This window comes from Hetaerina americana, unplaced genomic scaffold, assembly GCF_022747635.1.
Source record: "Hetaerina americana unplaced genomic scaffold, ioHetAmer1.1.p SCAF_3, whole genome shotgun sequence".
Taxonomy (NCBI): domain Eukaryota; kingdom Metazoa; phylum Arthropoda; class Insecta; order Odonata; family Calopterygidae; genus Hetaerina; species Hetaerina americana.
This window is the reverse complement of record NW_027286874.1, coordinates 45911600-45931186: the sequence shown is the minus strand read 5'-3', so window position 1 is coordinate 45931186 and position 19587 is coordinate 45911600. Positions and strand designations below refer to the sequence as shown.

General features: G+C 33.5%; 1 protein-coding gene across 5 annotated transcripts in view; it reads left to right on the top strand.

The window, feature by feature from the left end:
- Positions 1-19318, top strand: part of LOC139690951 (uncharacterized) — a 100989-nt gene extending 81671 nt beyond the window's left edge. For 2 of the 5 annotated variants that reach the window (XM_071588607.1, XM_071588608.1), the window contains exon 12: positions 6277-7315. In XM_071588607.1, the coding sequence (XP_071444708.1) occupies positions 6277-6395 (119 nt within the window). In that variant the 3' untranslated portion in view covers positions 6396-7315. Of the gene's footprint in view, positions 1-6276; positions 7317-18124; positions 18200-18331 lie in introns of those variants that run through there. The other 3 variants (XM_071588605.1, XR_011701539.1, XM_071588604.1) reach the window with 3 other exon arrangements.
- The last annotated feature ends 269 nt before the right edge of the window (positions 19319-19587 follow it).

Here is a 19587-nt window from a genome sequence, read left to right as displayed (position 1 = left end):
TAGTGCTATCCTTTGCAATCATTCATTGCTTTTTGTGAAATGCAATAATGTTTCATCTAATTAAGATTGCTGTGCATTGCTGAACATTTACCAAGAAACATTTTAACACACTCAGAAGTATCACTTTTCTGTTATCATTACTTACTTTAGAACTTCATATTATTTATTACATCACATCCCAGTAAGATCCTATCACAGTGAAAATGTACAGTTGAGTTAGGTTTATCCAGAAGTTCAGTCGCTATGTATAGCTGATGGAGGGATCAAGCTGTCTGCCTCTAAGCCTTTCACTTGAAATTACCATCTTTCATCAGGGTGGCCTCTCATATGCTTTTGTTGCTTAACTTAAAAATTCAATGCATTTCAGGTATACCAGCACTCATAGCTACAGAATGATATAATAAGTATCTGGTTCATAATTTTTCCCAAGATATCTCAATGCTGAATGGTAGACAATAATCTTTTGGTTATTGTGGATGCACTATGTTCTTTCACTTTTGTGTTTCACCTTATGCTCCTAATTTGTGTATGAGTTCTCATAATTATTTACATCTATTCCGGATCCCAATGATAGATATTTAAAATCTTTTTAAAGGCTTCATAATTATCCTGTTTTAAAACTGGTTACATTTAAGTTTCATGGGCTGTATTTGATGTGGAATACCAATATTATTTTCATTTCTTTTAGATAACCCTGTCCTTTACAGTAGTTTAACCTTAACTTGATTTCAATGCTGTTCAGTTTGTTATTTCTATAATGCAAGCCTCTCTTCAATGGAATTTGGTAATCAACTATTACTTTGCAATTTTAAATACATGCTCAATTTCTTCCCTCCCACCAACAAGTACTGAATTTTTAGAAGATAAGCTCAGTATTGTTAACAAGAAATAATAGCATTGTATGAGCTGGTTTCTGCTGTTGTCCTGGTGATTTTTTAACATTAATATCTTAAGAGTCCATGGAGAATTAAGGTGAAGAAAGTTAAAGATCAAAGAAGGTGATGTTTAATAGGGATTTGTTTGCTCACTGATTTAATAGCATGAGTCATGTTAATGCTTTTTTGAGTGGTAATGTTGCAGGTAAATTGCTACTGGATGTATAGTAATGCAGATGCATTTTAGGTGATGGTGCCCCAATGTAATAAGTTATTATAGCATACCATAGGAATTTTGTCTGCCTATAGGCCTTGAGATTGAGGGCTTCATTTGTTTGGCATGGTTTCAGTATGTTTTGCAATTTGTATATTTTATATTGTTTACCAAAAATCATAATTTAAGGCAAGTGACTTTTTCTCAAACTATGCACATGATCCATGAAATGTTTTTCAATAGCTTAGTTCTGTCTTTCAAGACGACCAGTCTAAAATTTGTATTTTTGATATGAAATAATTGACATTATATTTAATTAGTCATTCTTTTGGTAGATAAAGAGCTGAAAATTACCTTTGGTGTATTTTTAGAAGAAAACTGTTGAATATTGTGTATGAAATAGCATTCCTTGAGTCTATACAATTGTGCTGTCAAACATTGAATATTGTTAGACATTTTTAATATTTATACATGTATACGTACAAAAAAAATAATTATGCTTCTAGAAAGTGTGTTAGCTAAAATGGATATTTCTATGATGAGTGTTGACTTTTCTATGCCACTCATGTCAATATATGATTATAGATCTGTTTTTGTTTTACCTCCATTGCCAGTATAAATGATGTGATAAATCAGTATTTTGGCAGCACGTTTATTTCTTCTCTCAGCGGTAAGCCTTAATCCTTGTTTCATTGAACCTGGGGTATGCCTTTTTGAAGTCTCATTTTAGATTAGCATTCCATTTGCAGCCAAGTCCACCAAGGCACTTTTTAAATGAATGGATGTGAGTGAAACCTATGTTAATCAGAACGTTGGAGCTCTGTAATAACTAGAAATATTTTTAAAATGACGTATTCTAGAGAATGGCTTTTTCTATCTCCTTAAAATTTGACACGAATAAAATGTAAAGCAAGATAGGAAAATCTAGGAAGATAAATGACACATCAATACCGGATGGAAAATTGATATTGTTTGGTGATTGAGACTCTGCTTTTTTTATCTGGTAGTTGTAAATGTGTTCAATAATTTCATCATAAATTCAGTTTTTATGGAATTGCATTCTTACGAATGAAAAATTGACCAAGAGCAGAAATTTGTTGTTAGAGGAGACTTGACCTTGTTTGCAATTTAATTGCTTGGCTAAAATCTTGCTAACTGTGAAATCAACTAATATTTAATAGTGTGATGGATACATTGCCATTAATGAAATCTAATTCATCAGTGCCAAGTTCAGAAGGTTCATGCTAACTTTATTCCAGTGATTGTATACAAAGCATATCGTAAAAGCTTTTTCAGTATTGAAGTAAGATCTGATGCTTTCCTGGCATAGTTGCTTCTTGAAGTTTTTTCTGGTCTTCCACCGGGTCACTACCGTGAGGACGACGCACAAGTCGGGCATCGAAACGTCGGCCAACATGGAACTCATGACCCGGTGGAAGATCCGAGAAAACTTGATGAATTTTTCAGTATTATTCACAGGTTGTTGTAAGAATTTAGCAAGGGATCAGCTGCCATTACTTACTACAGTAAGTGAAGATTATTCTGCATGCTACAAGGCAATAAATAGGAATACGTTTAAAAAGGAATATTTTTTTTTAATCTTGGAATTCCTTAGACAAAAGTAGTTCTGTGAAATATCTTCTTTTCGTACAACCTCAACAAAAATGTAATGATTATATAATGGTTAATCTTAAAATGAAATTTTAACATACCACAAAGGTCATGGAGCTGGGTATAATATTAGTTCAATTTCCCTTGTCTTATCTTTTTAGTGATAAAGTTCATATTTTTAAGTATGAAAGAAAAGATTTATTTCTGATGAAAGATCATAGAGCAGAGGTTACTAATTTTTCTTTTTATCGACATTATTTATATCCATTTAATGCTTACAAGTTTCCATTTTGGAAAGTGGTGTGTGTCTCTGAAGACAATTATTTTTATATTTGGGCTCAGAGTTTGTAGCTCTTTTCGCAGCTAGTTAATACATTCAAGATCAGCTTAAAATTAAAGAAGGTTTGATAAAATGAACCCTATTTGTTGAAAAGAACTAAACCTACTATTTTTTTAGTTTTGCCGGAAAGGAATTACCAGTAAACTTTTGCTGTTAGATATACTTCTTCTAGATTTCAGAGCAATTTTTTGATCCAAAATATCTTATCAGTCAGAGCATTAAGGATGTAGGTAGCTATAATTTGAAAAGTAGAAATTTCATTTTATCCCATTGTATTTCTGCAAGACTGCAGTTATCTTTTACAAGAGATTTTTATCTTTTCTGCCAAGTAACTTATATCACAAGTTGTTTTATTGTCTGTCAAGAGTTAATCTGAAAAATATATTGGGGCATGTCCTCATACATTCTTGTTACACATTTAAACGACAAGAAATTAGCTACTAATGAGTAGTAGCTAATAAAAAGCTACTGTTGATGATTACTGAAGTAAATCATAAGTATTTACATTTTTTCCTGAAAAATGGAGGGCATCCTGTAACTGGTGTTTATATATGATTCAGCAAGTTTTTTATTTAGGTACAAGATCTGTCCCAAAAATTAGTTGAATAAATCTGAGAGGGAAATTTATGGCAGATCAAAGTACGAATTGCTAAAATTCTTCTGAAGAGTTCCATTATGTTGCAACACACCAATGCCAGTGCCTCCGCCAGTTGTGGTATGCTTCCTGTAAGGCATCACAGGACTCTAGTTCAGGCACCTCGTCATGACCTCATCAACATAATACCATGGTCTAAAATGGTACTCCAAGGGTTTATACTTGGGTGGTACTCAAGGGCCCATGTCTCATCACCAGTAACCACCTATTCTAAAAAATTCAGGTCGCTTTCACAGTGGTTCAAGAGATCCAAGACAAGATTGTCACACAAGCAGTCTTCCGACAGCACCTTGGGGACCATCTTGGCCCAGCTTTGGCTGAAACTTCTATAAGAAAGCAATGCACTGTGGTTTTTGGAATATTGCACTCTGCTAACATCCTGACTCTTGCGGGTCAATTAGAATTGAGTATGTCTTACTTTTTGCACATTTTCATCACTGTGTTGTTGATGGATGCCCAGAGCATTCCTCATCGTTTCCCTCCTCGTTACCCTCCCAGAAAATCCTGTGCAAGTAGGAAAACCATCACTTGGAAAATTTTTCCATCTCCACAAGCTTCCTTAACCATGGCCATGGTCTCCAAACCCAATTTCCCGAGCTTAATGCACAGTTTTATCACATATCATTGTTCCGTGGAAAGTGGCATTGTGAATCAGTTCTGTGACCATCGAACAGGGATCCAGTCTAGCAGCAATCTGCGCACTGTAAATGCCTACAGTTAACTGATATGGGTCACATTGCTTTCCCAAGATCTCCCATTACCTTTCCCACCACCAATCATCCAACTACAGCCATCTGAATTGATGGCAAAAAAATTATTCTACTTATTTTTGGGATAGACCCTGTATATGGTTGGTTCAAAAAGAGGTCAAAGAAATTAAATGCAAAATATAAAAGAGGGGGAAGGAGTTTTTGAGAATCCAATCATTTATAATTAAAGTATATACCTACATGCCTCAAACTCATTGTAGAAAATCACTCAATCCACCTCAATTCCACTTGCAGGGAAATGCACATAACATTTTAATTGTTTATGAAGCTGAATTACTTATGAACCCACTTGACTAGTATCCTAAGGGTCGGGTGTAGATCCATTATTAATTGCAATTGGCTGGCATTTCTGAGCACAATAACTCTAAGTAAAACTTTTCTTAGGATTATTTTGCAGTAAACTCAATTTTATCATTATGTAATTTGTTATGACATTCAGTTTAAAAATTGTAGGTGCTATGTTTTTCTCTAACTTTAATGTACAAATCTTTCTATTAACCTTAAGGAATTATTTGGATTAATTCCACTGAATACTTACTTTGCTGGAAATATTTTTGCTCTTTCTTATAAACATGCAATTTACCTTTTTACTTGTGGTAAAAGTAATGTCAATTGCATTAATTCAATATATCCGCAGGAAGTATAATATTCAAAGATTATTACTTATTTTTTATTTCAACAAAAATTCAATTTTGTTGTATTATTATCATATTTTAATACTTAATTTTTATTGGATCATATGGATTGATAAATTATTGTTAATTGCTACTCAATGTTAGTGTTTAAAATGGAGATACTGCATGTACATAAAGTATGGTAATGTCCATATATTTTAGTCATCTTTATTTTGAGCTATTTTACATTCTAGGTTGATTCTAAATATGAAAAATATCTTTTTGCAAACTAAGGCGAAATTGGTGGATATTGCTTTAATTGCTATACAAATTTTTCTACTGCGAAGCTGAACCTAAATTTACCAGAATTAATGGAAGTTTTTGTTTTTACTGTAGTGAAAATGTTACCCCAGTCTATTTTATCTTGCATCAAAACTTAAGTATCAATTCTTGCCAAAAACCAAGTGTCTTTAATGTGATAATAATATTATGACAATAGCGTGATTTCATCGGTAATGTTGCCCTGAGTAAGAAAGTTTTCATTTTGATATGGAAACAATTCACTGCAGTAATCTACCCAATGGTTAGGTAAAAAGCATCAACAGGACCAGGGATTGATTCACATTATTTCGTAGATTATTTATCATCTTCAGTTTCAATACTAATAATATATTACAGTAATCTACCTAACAGTTAGATAGAAAACGAAAACAGGACCAGGAATTAATTCACAGTCACAGTATTCAATTTAGTTCTCAAAGTCAGAACCAGTTCAAATCCCTCAACTTGGTTCACAATTGTACAGAAGCTGACATCAATGTTGAAAAAACTGTCAATCATTTTTTTTTTAAATATGGGGTCCATGTAAATTTCATAATTTTTTGAGTAGAGGATGAGATATTGCCATACTTCTTTTTTCTTTTGGAAGACAGTTATGCTAAATCCTTCAAAGGGAGAACCATTCCCATATCTCTGGCTCTAAAGTTCAACTTAGGGATTTGTATAGAAAAGCACCTTGCCGTAAAAATTATTACAGGCACATACTGTACATCATTATACTTTTGAAAACCAAGCTGGAAGAAAAAACTACGGTTGGCCTATATAAGAGCCCTTTGACAACATACCAGGTCACTCCTCTTGGCCACAAAATTGATGGAGTTACAATTCCACTTGTTCCCCATCCCCCCTATTCTCCAGTTTTGACTCCCTTGGACTACTACCTGTTCTTCAATGTGAAGAAATGGCTGGCTGGCTGGAGATTTTTTCTCCAGATTTGGCTTCCTTGGACTTCAGACTACTACCTGTTCTCCAATTAGAAGAAATGGCTGGCTGGCAGATTTGCGCTCCAGATTTTGCTCCCTTGGGCCACTACCTGTTCTCCAATATGAAGAAATGGCTGGCTAGCAGATTTGGCCCCCTTTGGACTGCTACCTGTTCTCCAATTTGAAGAAGTGACTGGTGGGGAGGAGATTTTACTCAAACAAGGAGGTGATTGCAGAAAGAAATGCTTATTTTGCTGAGTTTGAACAGTCGCATTATTTAGAAGGAATCAACAAACTGGAACAGCATTGGACAAAATGTATAAACCTTTAATGAGACTCTTGAAAAATAAAAGTGAACATTACCATATAAGTTTTGATTCAAATCAAGGATTCAAAGGAGATAGTTAGTTGTGGGTCCTAGGTATAAATTATAGATTCAAAAGAGGTAGATAATGGGTGTTCTCGTAGGAATTAATTATTTATAGGTAGGGTAGGTATTTATATGTATGTAGGAGTGCATTATTTATTGATTTTTAGAAGTTTTCCATTTTTAGTCTCGAATGTCCTGTTTAAATTTTTGCAATCGATAGGTTATGGTGTAAATTTATCACTGCATAACAGCCTACAATCAGAATTGGGTTCCATTGGGACATTCAAGAGCCAGCACTCATCAAAGCTAAGTTTTAGCTGCTTTTCACGACTTAGTGAAATGCATTATGTAAATGCACCGGTTATTTTTCAAGTTGGCACAAGCTTCATTATTTACCCAAAACTTCACCGCAGGAAAGTTAGTTCCAATATATAGGACAATTGATTGTCCCTGACAAGGTTAAGAGCATGCCGTGAACACCAAAAATAAAAAAAGGTGGCATCAGGGTGACGGAAATAAACAAATAAACTTATTGCAGTGTTTACAAAAATAGTCCTTGGAGTCAATAGGAAAATATCACAGAAAAAGTCTCCAGACACAACTCGGTGCTTTAAAATACACAAGTTGCTTCTCAAAAGATGAGATTCTGTTTGATACTGACACCAGAAAACCACCACATTAAAGTCTTCTCAAAGTAAGATATGTGTTCTTTAGATATGGAATAAAATAGTAGCTGCAAGGTTGGTCGTGCTATGTGGTTTTTTTGGTAAATGAAGGGGACCAATTGGCATACATGCAAGGCTTGATTCTCCATTATTAATCTTAGCCTTGAGAGTTTGGCAAAGGTTACCGAGATGATTGCATTGATGAAATGAGATCATTGCCAGCTTTAGATTTCAGATTAATGAAAAAATCCTAATTCTACTTTGTTAATACACCCCTCAAACTTGCACTTATGAAGCAGACTTAATTCTTTTGCTCTCAGGCAATGCCTTTTTTATCAAAGATAACTCGACCCTAAGTTTTCAAAATTCCTAATGTTTAAGAATATTTTTTTGCTGGTACAATTTTTGGTTTAAATGAAATTGAAATCCGTAATGGGTTTTGAAAACATTCAGTTTAAAGTAAATAAACTTTATGTGAGACCATGACATACATATTTTACTAGTAATATTTTTACATAGAAAATTTTTATGAAAAAGAAAATAGTTTTAAAATAATGTAACTTCATATCTTCCACAAAAATGACCATATTTATTTGATTTTTATTTTATTCATTTTTGAAGCCATTGAAACTTGTTGAACATCCCTAATAACAGCATTATATCTCATCAAGTGACTGCATGATGAATAAATAGGTAATTTACTCCTATCACTGGAAGTTCATTTATCAGGATTCAATTCTTCACTGCATTCAATTAATGTTGGCGATTAAATGAAAAAATAAGGTTTATTGTGCCACATAAGGACCAAAACTCTTCACTTTCACTCAATCACTTTGCTTGGGTTACCTACTCTGCAGTTGCAATAATTTCTTTTAGTCAGCTCCCCATTTTTTGTTAACTAGAGTACCCCAGAATTTTGTAGTGGCTAATAGCTCAAGCCATTGTGTTGCTGCACCATTGACAATTTTTTTCAATGTATTGATTCTTCACCTCATCTTGAAGACAGACTAATATAATTAATGTGGCATTGTAAATACACTCCCCTATAGTCACATGATCCAATATTTACCACAGGGTTGATCAATCCTTTGTATGACCAAAGTAGGCATTTTAATGTTACAGGGTAATTAAACTAAGATAAAAAATTGATAAACTAGCAATTGCAAAATTAAATTGGAGCATGGAGCCTCAGTTTGAAATGTTCCTACCTGCAGCATCCACTTGGACTACAGTATCTCATTACCATCAGCAAGAAAATATTACTAGTAATTAATGGTATAATAATTAAAATCCACAAGAGCTGTTCGTTTCATCAAATATCTTATTAGAAATTGTGTTTTTATGGCCTTGTAGTTAAAAAAATTTTATTCCAAGTCTGCAGCAAAATTGGAATTAAAAGATTTGCTTATATTTTTTCACAATTGATAAGAATGTGAATAGAATGATGTCATTTCATTCTTATTTTAAAACTGAAAAAAATGAACACTTTGAAATCCATGATGAAAACAAACTCATTATGGTACTTAAGATACATGTAATACACAAATGGGTCGCAAAATTTGTGAAATTATAAACCTTCACACCATGTAATCCTCAAAATATTAGCACTTCTAATACTGCAGTTCTAGTTCTTTTAACTTTTAGCAGGCTGTGGTAATGGAAATATGTTTTTATTTACCAGCACTCAATTGTTTCATTTTCGGGTTAGACTAGGTATTTCCATAGCTTGTTATAGTGGCCAATGATGTTTCTTTTAAGCTTAAATACGTTTGTGGCATGGTTATCATCCCTCAAATGTAATTTTTTTATATTTTGCAATTTTTTGTAAAATTGCGCAAGCATTTTAAATAATCTTCAGAATATTATTTTAGTTATTCTCAATCTGATAGAAATTTTTTTCAATTCTCTGCAAGCAATTCAGTTAGTTGTTTTTAAATTTGGAATGTATATTTTTCAAGTAAAATGAAGCTTCCCTGCACTGACAGGAAGAAATATATTTCAAAAGTTTTCTACATGTTCATCCCTCTCAAGTATTTGCCATAAAACCTTTAATAATCTACATTTACACTAACAAAATGTCACGGGCATTTTTAGGATCTAATTTTTATAAAAAAAGGCAACCTTCTGCCTTGACAGGATTTAAAAGCCAAGGGGTTGTGTACTTTTTCACAGGCAAAAAATGTAGCTGTTTTACCTCAAGCTGAACTTAATGCTCAAGTTGTGGTGTCTTTTTCAAGAAATTTGGTCATTTGCATAAATTAGATTTTATCATGTCGTGTACGAGTGGCTCTAGATATTTAAAAAACATGCTAACAATGAATTTAAAAAATATGCTAATATCCTAAGTTTTGGTAATCATAATTTCACCTATGCAATCATGTGCATTGAAATGTCAATGTTATTTAGCTTGTGCCTGCCAAGAAAAATCCAACCCAAATTTGTGATTTAATGTGACGTATCCTGTTAGTAATCTTAGAATATATCTACTCAAATGATTCCTCACTGCTCATTAAATGGCAGTGGCAGCTCCTCTTTGGTGGCTATTTTGTCAATTCTAGGGTCTTCATAGCTAATTTTACATTTTACTGGCCCTTGGCCCTTACTGGAGAGAGATTTTGTAATTAATGTTGCTTCAGGGAGGTAATCAAGAATCTGTGTGTGGTGTTGAATGGACCTTGTCATCCGGAGGGAAACTTTTCACTGCACTGAAATCAGGAGTATATATTCAATGTTGGTTTTAATGATAGTTTCAATGTGATGCAGGAAAGTAAGATGCAAGTGGTAGCGCATGTAGCAAAATTGGTGTTGGAAATATACCAGATGAATGTTGTGTTAAATAAAATAAAATCCCTAATAAAATGGATCTAACATTTTCTTTTATATACTAATTTATCTCTTGTATAAAGTCCTTCACAGCTCTCTCCCAGTCTTTACGATAGTCTTGAACTTCAATAAAGAAGGAAATTATTGTTTGGAAAAATAAAAAAGTTCTAAGTAAAATTTCACAATTCATTTATAAACGTACACTTGTTTCAATAACTCATGTCATCATCAAATGTGTTTGTATTTCTGAAACTACCTATGTATATTATACTTGGGTGAAGGGGTCAGAGTTACTGGTAAACAACAGTTAAAAGGCAGGCATTAGCTTGGGGCGACGATGGAGGGCAAGAGGAGGGAGTTATAGTTTATGATGATTGTTCAGTTCTTACAATGTAGGCATCATGGAAGTTACAATGAACATCCCAGGGGAAATAGTGTGTGTTTCATAAGAACACCTTGACTTCCTCCAAAAATGAGTTCATTTTCTCCCAACATGCACCTCCTACTGTCTGTCTCCCTCCTCCATCCATCTCCCACTCAATCAACTGATTGTCTTTTCCTGCCAATTTAGCATTTTTCTGATAATGTAGGTACTATACTACCATCAATGTTTACTTAATAATCACGTACTCATGCCTTCCTGGTATTGGCACTAGCTTTATCCTTCCTTGTCAATTGTAGCTTAAAACCCCACGGATGTAGCATATAGCTCAATTGATAGAGCATCGGTTCGGCAAGATCTGTGGTTCAAGTCTGTCAAGGAATTTTTATTTCCTGCTTGTGATCCATATTAGTCCACCTTCCCCACCAATCCTGTTTTTGTCATATGTAGTTATGTCTTTTTACCTTTTATTTATTCATGTGAATAAGTATGTGTGTATATACATATTTGTATGCATACATTTACTTGTTGTGTTAGAAATAAAGCAACACTGGATGATGATGTTGAAAACTGGAAAACAACTTATGTTAACATATAAATTTTGGTATTTTTATATTTCCACACCAAGATGCAATTTCTTGTCTATATTAGACGGGGAAATTATGAATTTTTGACATAGAAATCAAACTTCCTATAAATTGACAGATCAGATTAAATTTAATATTCAGTTTAATCTAGTTTATGTATATTTGGTTTTTCATAAAATTTAATTTTGAGTTTTGTTTAATAGGGGCTAGAGATTTTGATTCAATGTAGGAATTATACTACAATAAAGTATTCTCTTTTTATCTATTCTCTTTATCAACCTATTTTATTTTGTATGAATAAATCATTTTGTTATGATTCTCTTTTCTATATTTCCCTAAAATTGTATTGTAATTTCACTTTGCACGCCAAAAACAATTCAGTTATTGTAAGTTAGATTACTTTCATGAAGAAATCTTGGTAAAAATTTCCATGCCATCATTTATTTACTCGGGAATCTTAAATGTGCATCAAATTATATTTCTAGAAAAGCATGTTTTAATCCGCATATTTTTCAGTAGTTGGCCTTCAAGATGGTTGAGGATACCTTCCTTGTTGAGCAAACCCTAAAGCCTCTTGTTAGTATTGTGGTAATGCTATCCATTTGCATAGTGTCATTTTCTTTGTCTGCACTTATATTTTTTAATCAATATCTATAATGATAAGTGTGTGTGTATGCCTGTGTGTGTTAAAATATTTATAATTTCTTAAGGTTGACCTCAATATTGCAGTCAATATCAAGTACCCATATACACTTTGCGGAAGGGCATGCCATTCTACAGGGTGCCTTTATTTAGCCAGGACCATCGTTCGGCATTTGCCAACCTTAATAGTCTATCCCAACAATCATTTGGTGCTTGACTCTCTGTGTAGGGGCGTGGATCTGTTTTCCTCCGAACCAATGAATTATATATCCACTTGTGTATAAAAAAATGAAGTTACTGGCACATAATATTTCCTGGTGATACAACTGTTCTAAGCATGATCCTGCTTAGACAGTGCCTTTCTAGGTATGTCAGGTTACCATCTCAATGGTTGGCTCAGAAAGGGGGGGAGTACATTCTGGGAGCATCAGTCATATGGGAGTGTTAAGAGGAACTACTTCCAATCTCGTGTATTTATACGATAGAAATATAGGGGGATAGATAACTACATAGTTAGGATATATTTTCGCCGGTTGTCAGGTTTTTGTGTTTGATTGTGCATGTGGATAGGGCTCACCTAGGGCTGGGCTAGGCAGGGTGTGAAATTCACTAATCGAGGTAGGAGGGCCAATTCCTTTATTTTAACACCTATAGTTTTCCAGGAAGATCTGGTATCCAAAAAAATCACCCCCTTTAGGCAATTAATTTAGTTTATTTTAAAATAGTTTCTAAAAATATAGGAAAGAAAGGCTGTCATGGGCACTCTTGTATGGTGGACTCTTCGAGGCCCATATGAATCTTCTGTTGACAAAGAGGTCACTTCATGACCCCAAAGTATCCTCAATACATGAGTGTCATGCTTTCTTTTTTTCTTCTTTGTAACAAATGTAAATATATGTTAATAAATGCAAACACACAAAACAGAGGACCTGGGTTCTGTTCTGAGTGACACCTGTGTACACCCTCAGTGTCACCCAAGCTGTGTGATTTTTCAGGTAATTGGTGTCCCTGGGATTCCACAAGTGGCACAGTAAAAGGAATAGAACCCCTAACCCTAATTTTGCATTTCAAGTTTTTATTTATTGAAATATATTGGAATAACATTGAGACTTTATAGTCCCTTCTTCCTCCTAACCCCTCAATATACACAACATTCATACATGAAAGGCAATTACGAACACCCAAGCCCTATGTGGAGGGAAACCCACATAGGCATGATTCGGACCCGCAACCTCTAAGATGGCAGGCACGGTCAGCGCCCACCCACCCACCCACCCAGCATCTCACCAGGTTCGGCAGATGACAGTTTGTGTAGGGCTTAGTATTAGACAAGCTCCTCTCAAGTTAAACCAATCTTCTAGGTGATTTCTGTGCTTTTTTTATATGCACATAACACATGTCGAATGGATAATTGAAGGATTTGTCTTAAGTATACAATTATCATATATGTCACTAATCCAAGGAAATTGAAATATTTTGCTTTACATTGTATGAAAAACATTAAAAATTCTCAAAGTGGGGTAAATATGTAAATTCAGAAACCAGACCATTAAATCACAGTAAACATGAAGAAGAAATCTTGCAGTTGAAATTAGAAATATTTTAATTGTTTTGAAAGAGGCATGGAAGTCTAATGGGTATAGTGCTGAACTAGATGAGAGGGACCAGGTTCAACTCCAGCTAATACCTTTAGGCATCCCTGGCATTGCCAAAGCTGCATACATTTTCAGGTACCAGATCTTCCTGAGAAAGCACAGACAGGGCAGGGAAAGGTACTGGGCCTGTACCTTAATTTTTAAATTTGATAATCTTTTAGGATTATTGTTAACAGAGTTCTAACCTCATCTATTAAACCAAATGGATTTATCCTGTTTATGTTGTTATTGAAAGGATAAGCAAAAGGCTTTCTGGAAATCAGTAACAATTGCTGATTAATTAGTATGTATTAAGTATGACTTATGAGTCTAACATAATTTTTGAGTCATAGATAAAACACCGACTAGAGTTTAATGAATCCAAGTTTATATTAAACAGTGTAATTTCACATGCCAATGAGCTTAAACACACCATACTGATAATCATCACATATCTTCTAGTCACCCTTTCTAAGTTAATTCAAAAAAATTCAATGGGATATAGCATATATGATAAAAAGATGTTTTGGTAATTTTTCCCTTACGCCTCCATCATGTAGATCGTTTAGTTGACATTCAACAGCTATCAAGCCAACCTTTCAAGTTGATGACTGTGTTTTATTAACTATAATCCATGCTGAATCTTCAGTATTTCAATCAAGTGGATCAAATCATCTACATGCATTTTTTTTGCAACAATTATAGGCATCATCATTGTTGAAAGTGCCACAAATACAGGACCAATTAATGTTTTGAACATTGACCAATAAAAATTTAGATTATTCACTGTATTTCTCTATGCAACATAAGATGTAGTAAAAGAAGTCAACTGTAGTAGGAATTAAAGCTTCGAACATAAACCCTTGGATATTATTTTACTGACTTGTAATGATCCCCAAAAATGTGGCCCAAAAATTATTACTTATATATTTATGGCATCTTTTGATTTTTGGATCCTCTGAATCCTTTTTCTGCCTATCCTGAAATATATATATATATAACATGATGACTTGCAGGCTTAAAGAGTTCTTGTGTTAGCATTTGAAACATGCTGATTAATCCATTCCCAAGAAGAAAGCACAATGCTTCAGTTATTGCATGAGCATATGGAAATTTTGAATTGTTTCCATCTAGAGTACAGGGTTGGATCTTTTTATGTTCATTTAATGAATGCTTACCATGAATAAAATGTAACCCTTTTCTAAGAAATACCCATGGTTTTCAACATAGAACATGTAACTCATCCAATAATCTATGATATAAAGGTAAAATATAGGTTTCTGGCTAAGATTTAGGGCAGTGCTTGCAGATTGCAAGAATAAAGTTTTAACTGTGTTTAAGTTGAATCTTGGATGATCTCATGGGAATTATATGTGGACTTCCCATATCACACTTTTTCCCGAGTATCAGAGAGGCTGATTTTGCCATCCTCTTCAATTTTTTAAGCGTCTGTATTCAGAGGTGGAGGTGATGTCAATAAAAGATTAAAGAATATTTTTACTTACAAAATAGTAGTTCTTTGAATTTCCAATGTAGATTTTCACCACCCTTCGCCATATGTTCCTTAAAACTGGTAGAACTTATTGGTGATCTGAGTCAAGTTACAGGCATGAGTATCCCCTCTATGCTGCGTGTCTTGCAGACAGTGAGTTAAAAACTTCGTCATGCAAAGTGCATGTATATGAGTACTTGCACTTATACAAATGCCCTTTACATGCTAGTTTCAAATTTGGATTGGTTTCTGTTCAAATCAGAAAAATAACTGAAAATACTTCAAAGCTGTGGAATTCTTTCTAGATGCAAAGCTAAAAGGAAAAAAAAATCACATCAAAGCCAGTAATGTGCTTAGTAGCTAGGTAGTTCCCGACTCATAAAAAAGTTCCCTCACAAAACTACATTTGAAAAAAATACTAAGAGTGAACTCACATGGCGCTCTTCAAAGGTTTGTGTGTAGTGAAATAAAAATTTGAGTAAAATGTGCATAACAAAATAGTGACTTTTGCATGTGTATCAAGCACTCAGCATGATTTTCCATGCCCAATGCCAGTTTTTCTATTTGTTGGAAAGCTGAGCTACCTCTCCAAGGATTAAGGCTCCAACAATTTTCTCGAGGCATTGTGTGTGGTTTATGGTTTGGGCTTGAATTGAGTGGTCAGTCCTTGTTCAGCTTGCACATTTCTAATTTTTCATTGCATGATTTGAAAAAGAGGCATAATGGTGAACCGATCAAGATTTTAAGCTATGCCTGCAGTTTTCAATGCAATAGGAGGAATACTAAGCCTGTAGAGTAACTTGTTTCCCGGAAATATGCAGGTGTAAAAACTTTTTTGTAGGGCTAGTGAACAAAAAAAATTAAACAGGGAAGGCCTATACTTCCTCCAAATCTAAATACAAAGAGAAAATATATTCGCGAATTCTAGAATTCATGTCACTCAACTTTCAACTGGGTGTATGTCAGTAATTCTGCCATAGCTTTTTTTAACAAATTCAACCCTCATATTTGTGTTCAGCAGTCAGTGTGTAACAAGGCCCCATTTCCAATAACCGTGCATTAAGAAATTGACTATCCTTGGTATGAGGTTAATTTATATATAAATGTGTTATAAAATTTGTTTTTGTATTTTTAATGTTAACAATCAGGTGGCCAGATATAATTTTCTGTTACATTTTATGACTTTGACCTCGCTTATTCATAAGATATAAAAAAGAATGACTTAGAACTTTTGGTTGGTTATCATTCTGTATGCTCTTATGAAAGAAGGAAGGTGTTATTGTTTTAATGTACTCATGTGATAGAGGAAGTTCATTTTATTTTATTACAAACCTATTTGTGAGTTTCTGTATCAATTGTTCATTTTGCTATAGCACCTTGCACTTGAGAGAACAGGTTTGCGCACACACATAGATGTAGGTTACCTTAACAACATTTATTTACAATCAAACCAATTGTCTTGATTGTTTCAACATTAAGTCATTCAGTTTTGTTAGTTATGGCACAATGATTGTGTTGGTATTTTTGACTAGGTCATGATTTCCATTTGCAGTTCTTAAGTGAGATTTTTTTTAGTTTTTGTGTTAGATTCAGACAAAGTTCAGTCTCTGGTAATAGTTATGTCCTTTCGAAACCCATGTGCAATATCTAAATTTGTTGCCAAAATTTACTGGCTATTTCTCTGCAAAATACAAAATATATGGAAGATGTCTTTTAAAACCTTGTTATTCATATAATTGACTGAAAGTTGTGCAAGTTAAACATGATTGAGTATAAAAAAGAGAATAAGACAATAATATGAATTAGTCGATTGTTCCTACTTTTATACCCTTAAAAAAAGTTACTTAGAGCGATGTGGTGGCACTTTCAAGAAAATTTGTCCAAGTTGCTTATAGCAGTATTGGCACTCGAAGGATCTGGGACTTACGAAAATTGTATGGCATGTATTAAGTAAGAAAAATGATTTATCTTCTTCATTCTTGAATATTATCTTTAAATATTGCACATTCATAAATTTGCAAGGGTTAGAAATTCTGCTAGCAGTTGTATAATCACAAATAATTTTAGTTATATTTGGATATGCTGAATGTCTAAAATCTGTCATTAGTATATGAGGATTCGCAAAAGCCAGAAACAGTCACGCTTCTATTCCCAAATGTTCATTTCTCCATATTGGTCGCAACAATTTCTGTAGTTGCAATCTCTAATTCTAATTCAGGTGCAGGTTGAGATGTTATGTATTTCTCCAAACACGAGCATATGTCTCTTTTCCATGTTGAAATATGATTCAGTATCTGAGCCACTCTACTGCATGATGATGCATTTGTCATAACATCATCCCACTTTCAGGAACCCTAAGCATTGGTTGGGAATCTGATTGGTATTTTATTATTTCTTGTGAAATTTTGTCAGCCTTGTAGTGAATATGAAACTGCAATCATACGTTATTAAATTCTTTATCTAAGTCTCAGTACTCAATTTCAGTTGATAAGACAGTCAATGTATAATTCTAATTCATAATAAAAGTATATTATTACAGTCTGTTTACCTTATAATAGCACTGCTAATTGTAAAGGGTTATGCTTTATTTGTGTGATTCTTGAAATGTAATGTGCATTTATGGAAAGTTTGTGAAGCCGCATGTTCTGTTATTTAATTCGGGTAAAATCAAAAAAAAGTTGTTTGTAAACTGCTTGAAATGTGAGAGTTGGTTATGTCAGAGATAAAGGGATGGTAAACTATTTTTTAATGATGAAAAAAGTTGGCATATTTAATGTACTAGAATAATCCTCTTCTTTAGTCTTGATCCTAATGTGATGGTGGAATTAGGAGTTGAGAGATATGGACAGTAGTTTGAAAGAAATTTTGCAGATGTGTTGTACTCGGCTTTCAAGTTTTCTTATGTGTTCACACACCACACAAAATTGACAACATAACACAAGGCAAAACTTGGCGAGTTGCTGGTGTCCCCACAGCTTCCAATGAATGCTAACAATACATGCAAATCCATTTTATCTTCCCTTTTATGAGAGACACTTAACTGGAGGATCACTCGATCAGTGCATTTTCATTATTCCCTTATTATAGCTAATTTAATCATGACTTTTTTTAAGTTGTAGTTAGGCAAATTCTTATTTTTTTTAACTTTACCATAATAATTATTTTTTTTTTGCCAAAATAATTTACAGAGTTCCAGATTTCCTCATCGAAGAAATATCAGCCATATGATCCCCCCCTTACTAGAAGCATATCCAAAAAGATTGGTAAGTGTTAGTGTGGTTATCTTTTTCTAGGACTTGTAGTTTTCTTCTGGAAATTTGGTTAGTATTTTGCCACCCTCTTATAATAGTATCTAGGTTTACTTGTTCTTAATTGTTTATAACATTATATTTTAGGTATCAGTGGAACAGACTTCAATCCGCTATGATTACATCAAGATATTGGAAATTTTTTATATTGATGAAACTGTGTGTCATTAATGATTCTTATGGAATTTTTAAACAGTCTTAATCATGTGTATCATTTTGTAAATCTGTATTTTATCCAGTGTGTGTTATCATAATTCTGTGTTTTATAACTGGTCAATTTTATGTTATAAAAGTGTCATGTGAAGTGTGCCAATGTGTATTTAATGCCCATCTTGTTCATTGTAAATATTTTCTAAGACAGAATCTCTGGGGATAGAGCATAGAATCTGTTCCTGTGGAAAGAAGAATCCTACATGAGAGTTATTTTTGTATAAGTAACTTGGTTTAGAAGAGGCTTTGTATTTCAAAGGGAAAGCTTTCCAATACTGCAGCCATAGATTCTGTACTTAACTGTATCCATTTTCACCATGGCACATTGCATGTGTAATAAACCAAAACTTTTTAAACTGTTGTTGTAATGTATTACAACATAACTAATTTGTACCTGAGTAGTATTTATGTAATGCCTTGATTGTTTAGCATTTTTATGAGAAATATCATTTAATATGTTTGACCATTTTCCACACTTTCATTTGCAGTGGAAGAATAATTTATGAAATTTATGTAAGTTTTTATTGATTCCATATAGTTTTGTATGGAGTTTACAGGGAATATTTTCACATTCAATTATGATTCTGCATCACAAAATCTAGGTGCAAATTTGGCTGATACCTTATACATCAAATGATTGCCATCCAAATAGGGTAAATGAAGGTATTTGTATTTCAGTTTCAATATACTTCAATTCATGTGTGCCAACCATTAAGCCTGCCCAGGCTTAGTGGGGGCATGTTATGTGAACATTCCAACATTGGACTTTATTTTCAACTACAATTCGCCTCAGTGTGCTTAGAATGTTGTCAAATCCACTTAAGTAGTGTAAATAAAATGTGAATGGCCAATTTTTATAATGAATTCATGCTGTATTGTTTTTCTAATTTGGTGCATCTTTGCCTCGCCATTGGAGAAAATAGATACCTTGAAATGAAAAAATGTGTATTTTGTATAAAACAGAAACATGTGATGAAAACTATCTTATGGTGTTGAAAATTATTTATAATGTTTGTTAATTTTTACCAAGGGTCAATGATTAAATACGAGTTTTTTTGGTCTGACATTTTATTTAGGGATACATTTTTCTTTCTTATTGGAAAAGTAGGTAATGTCATGTCTTGACTTGTCAA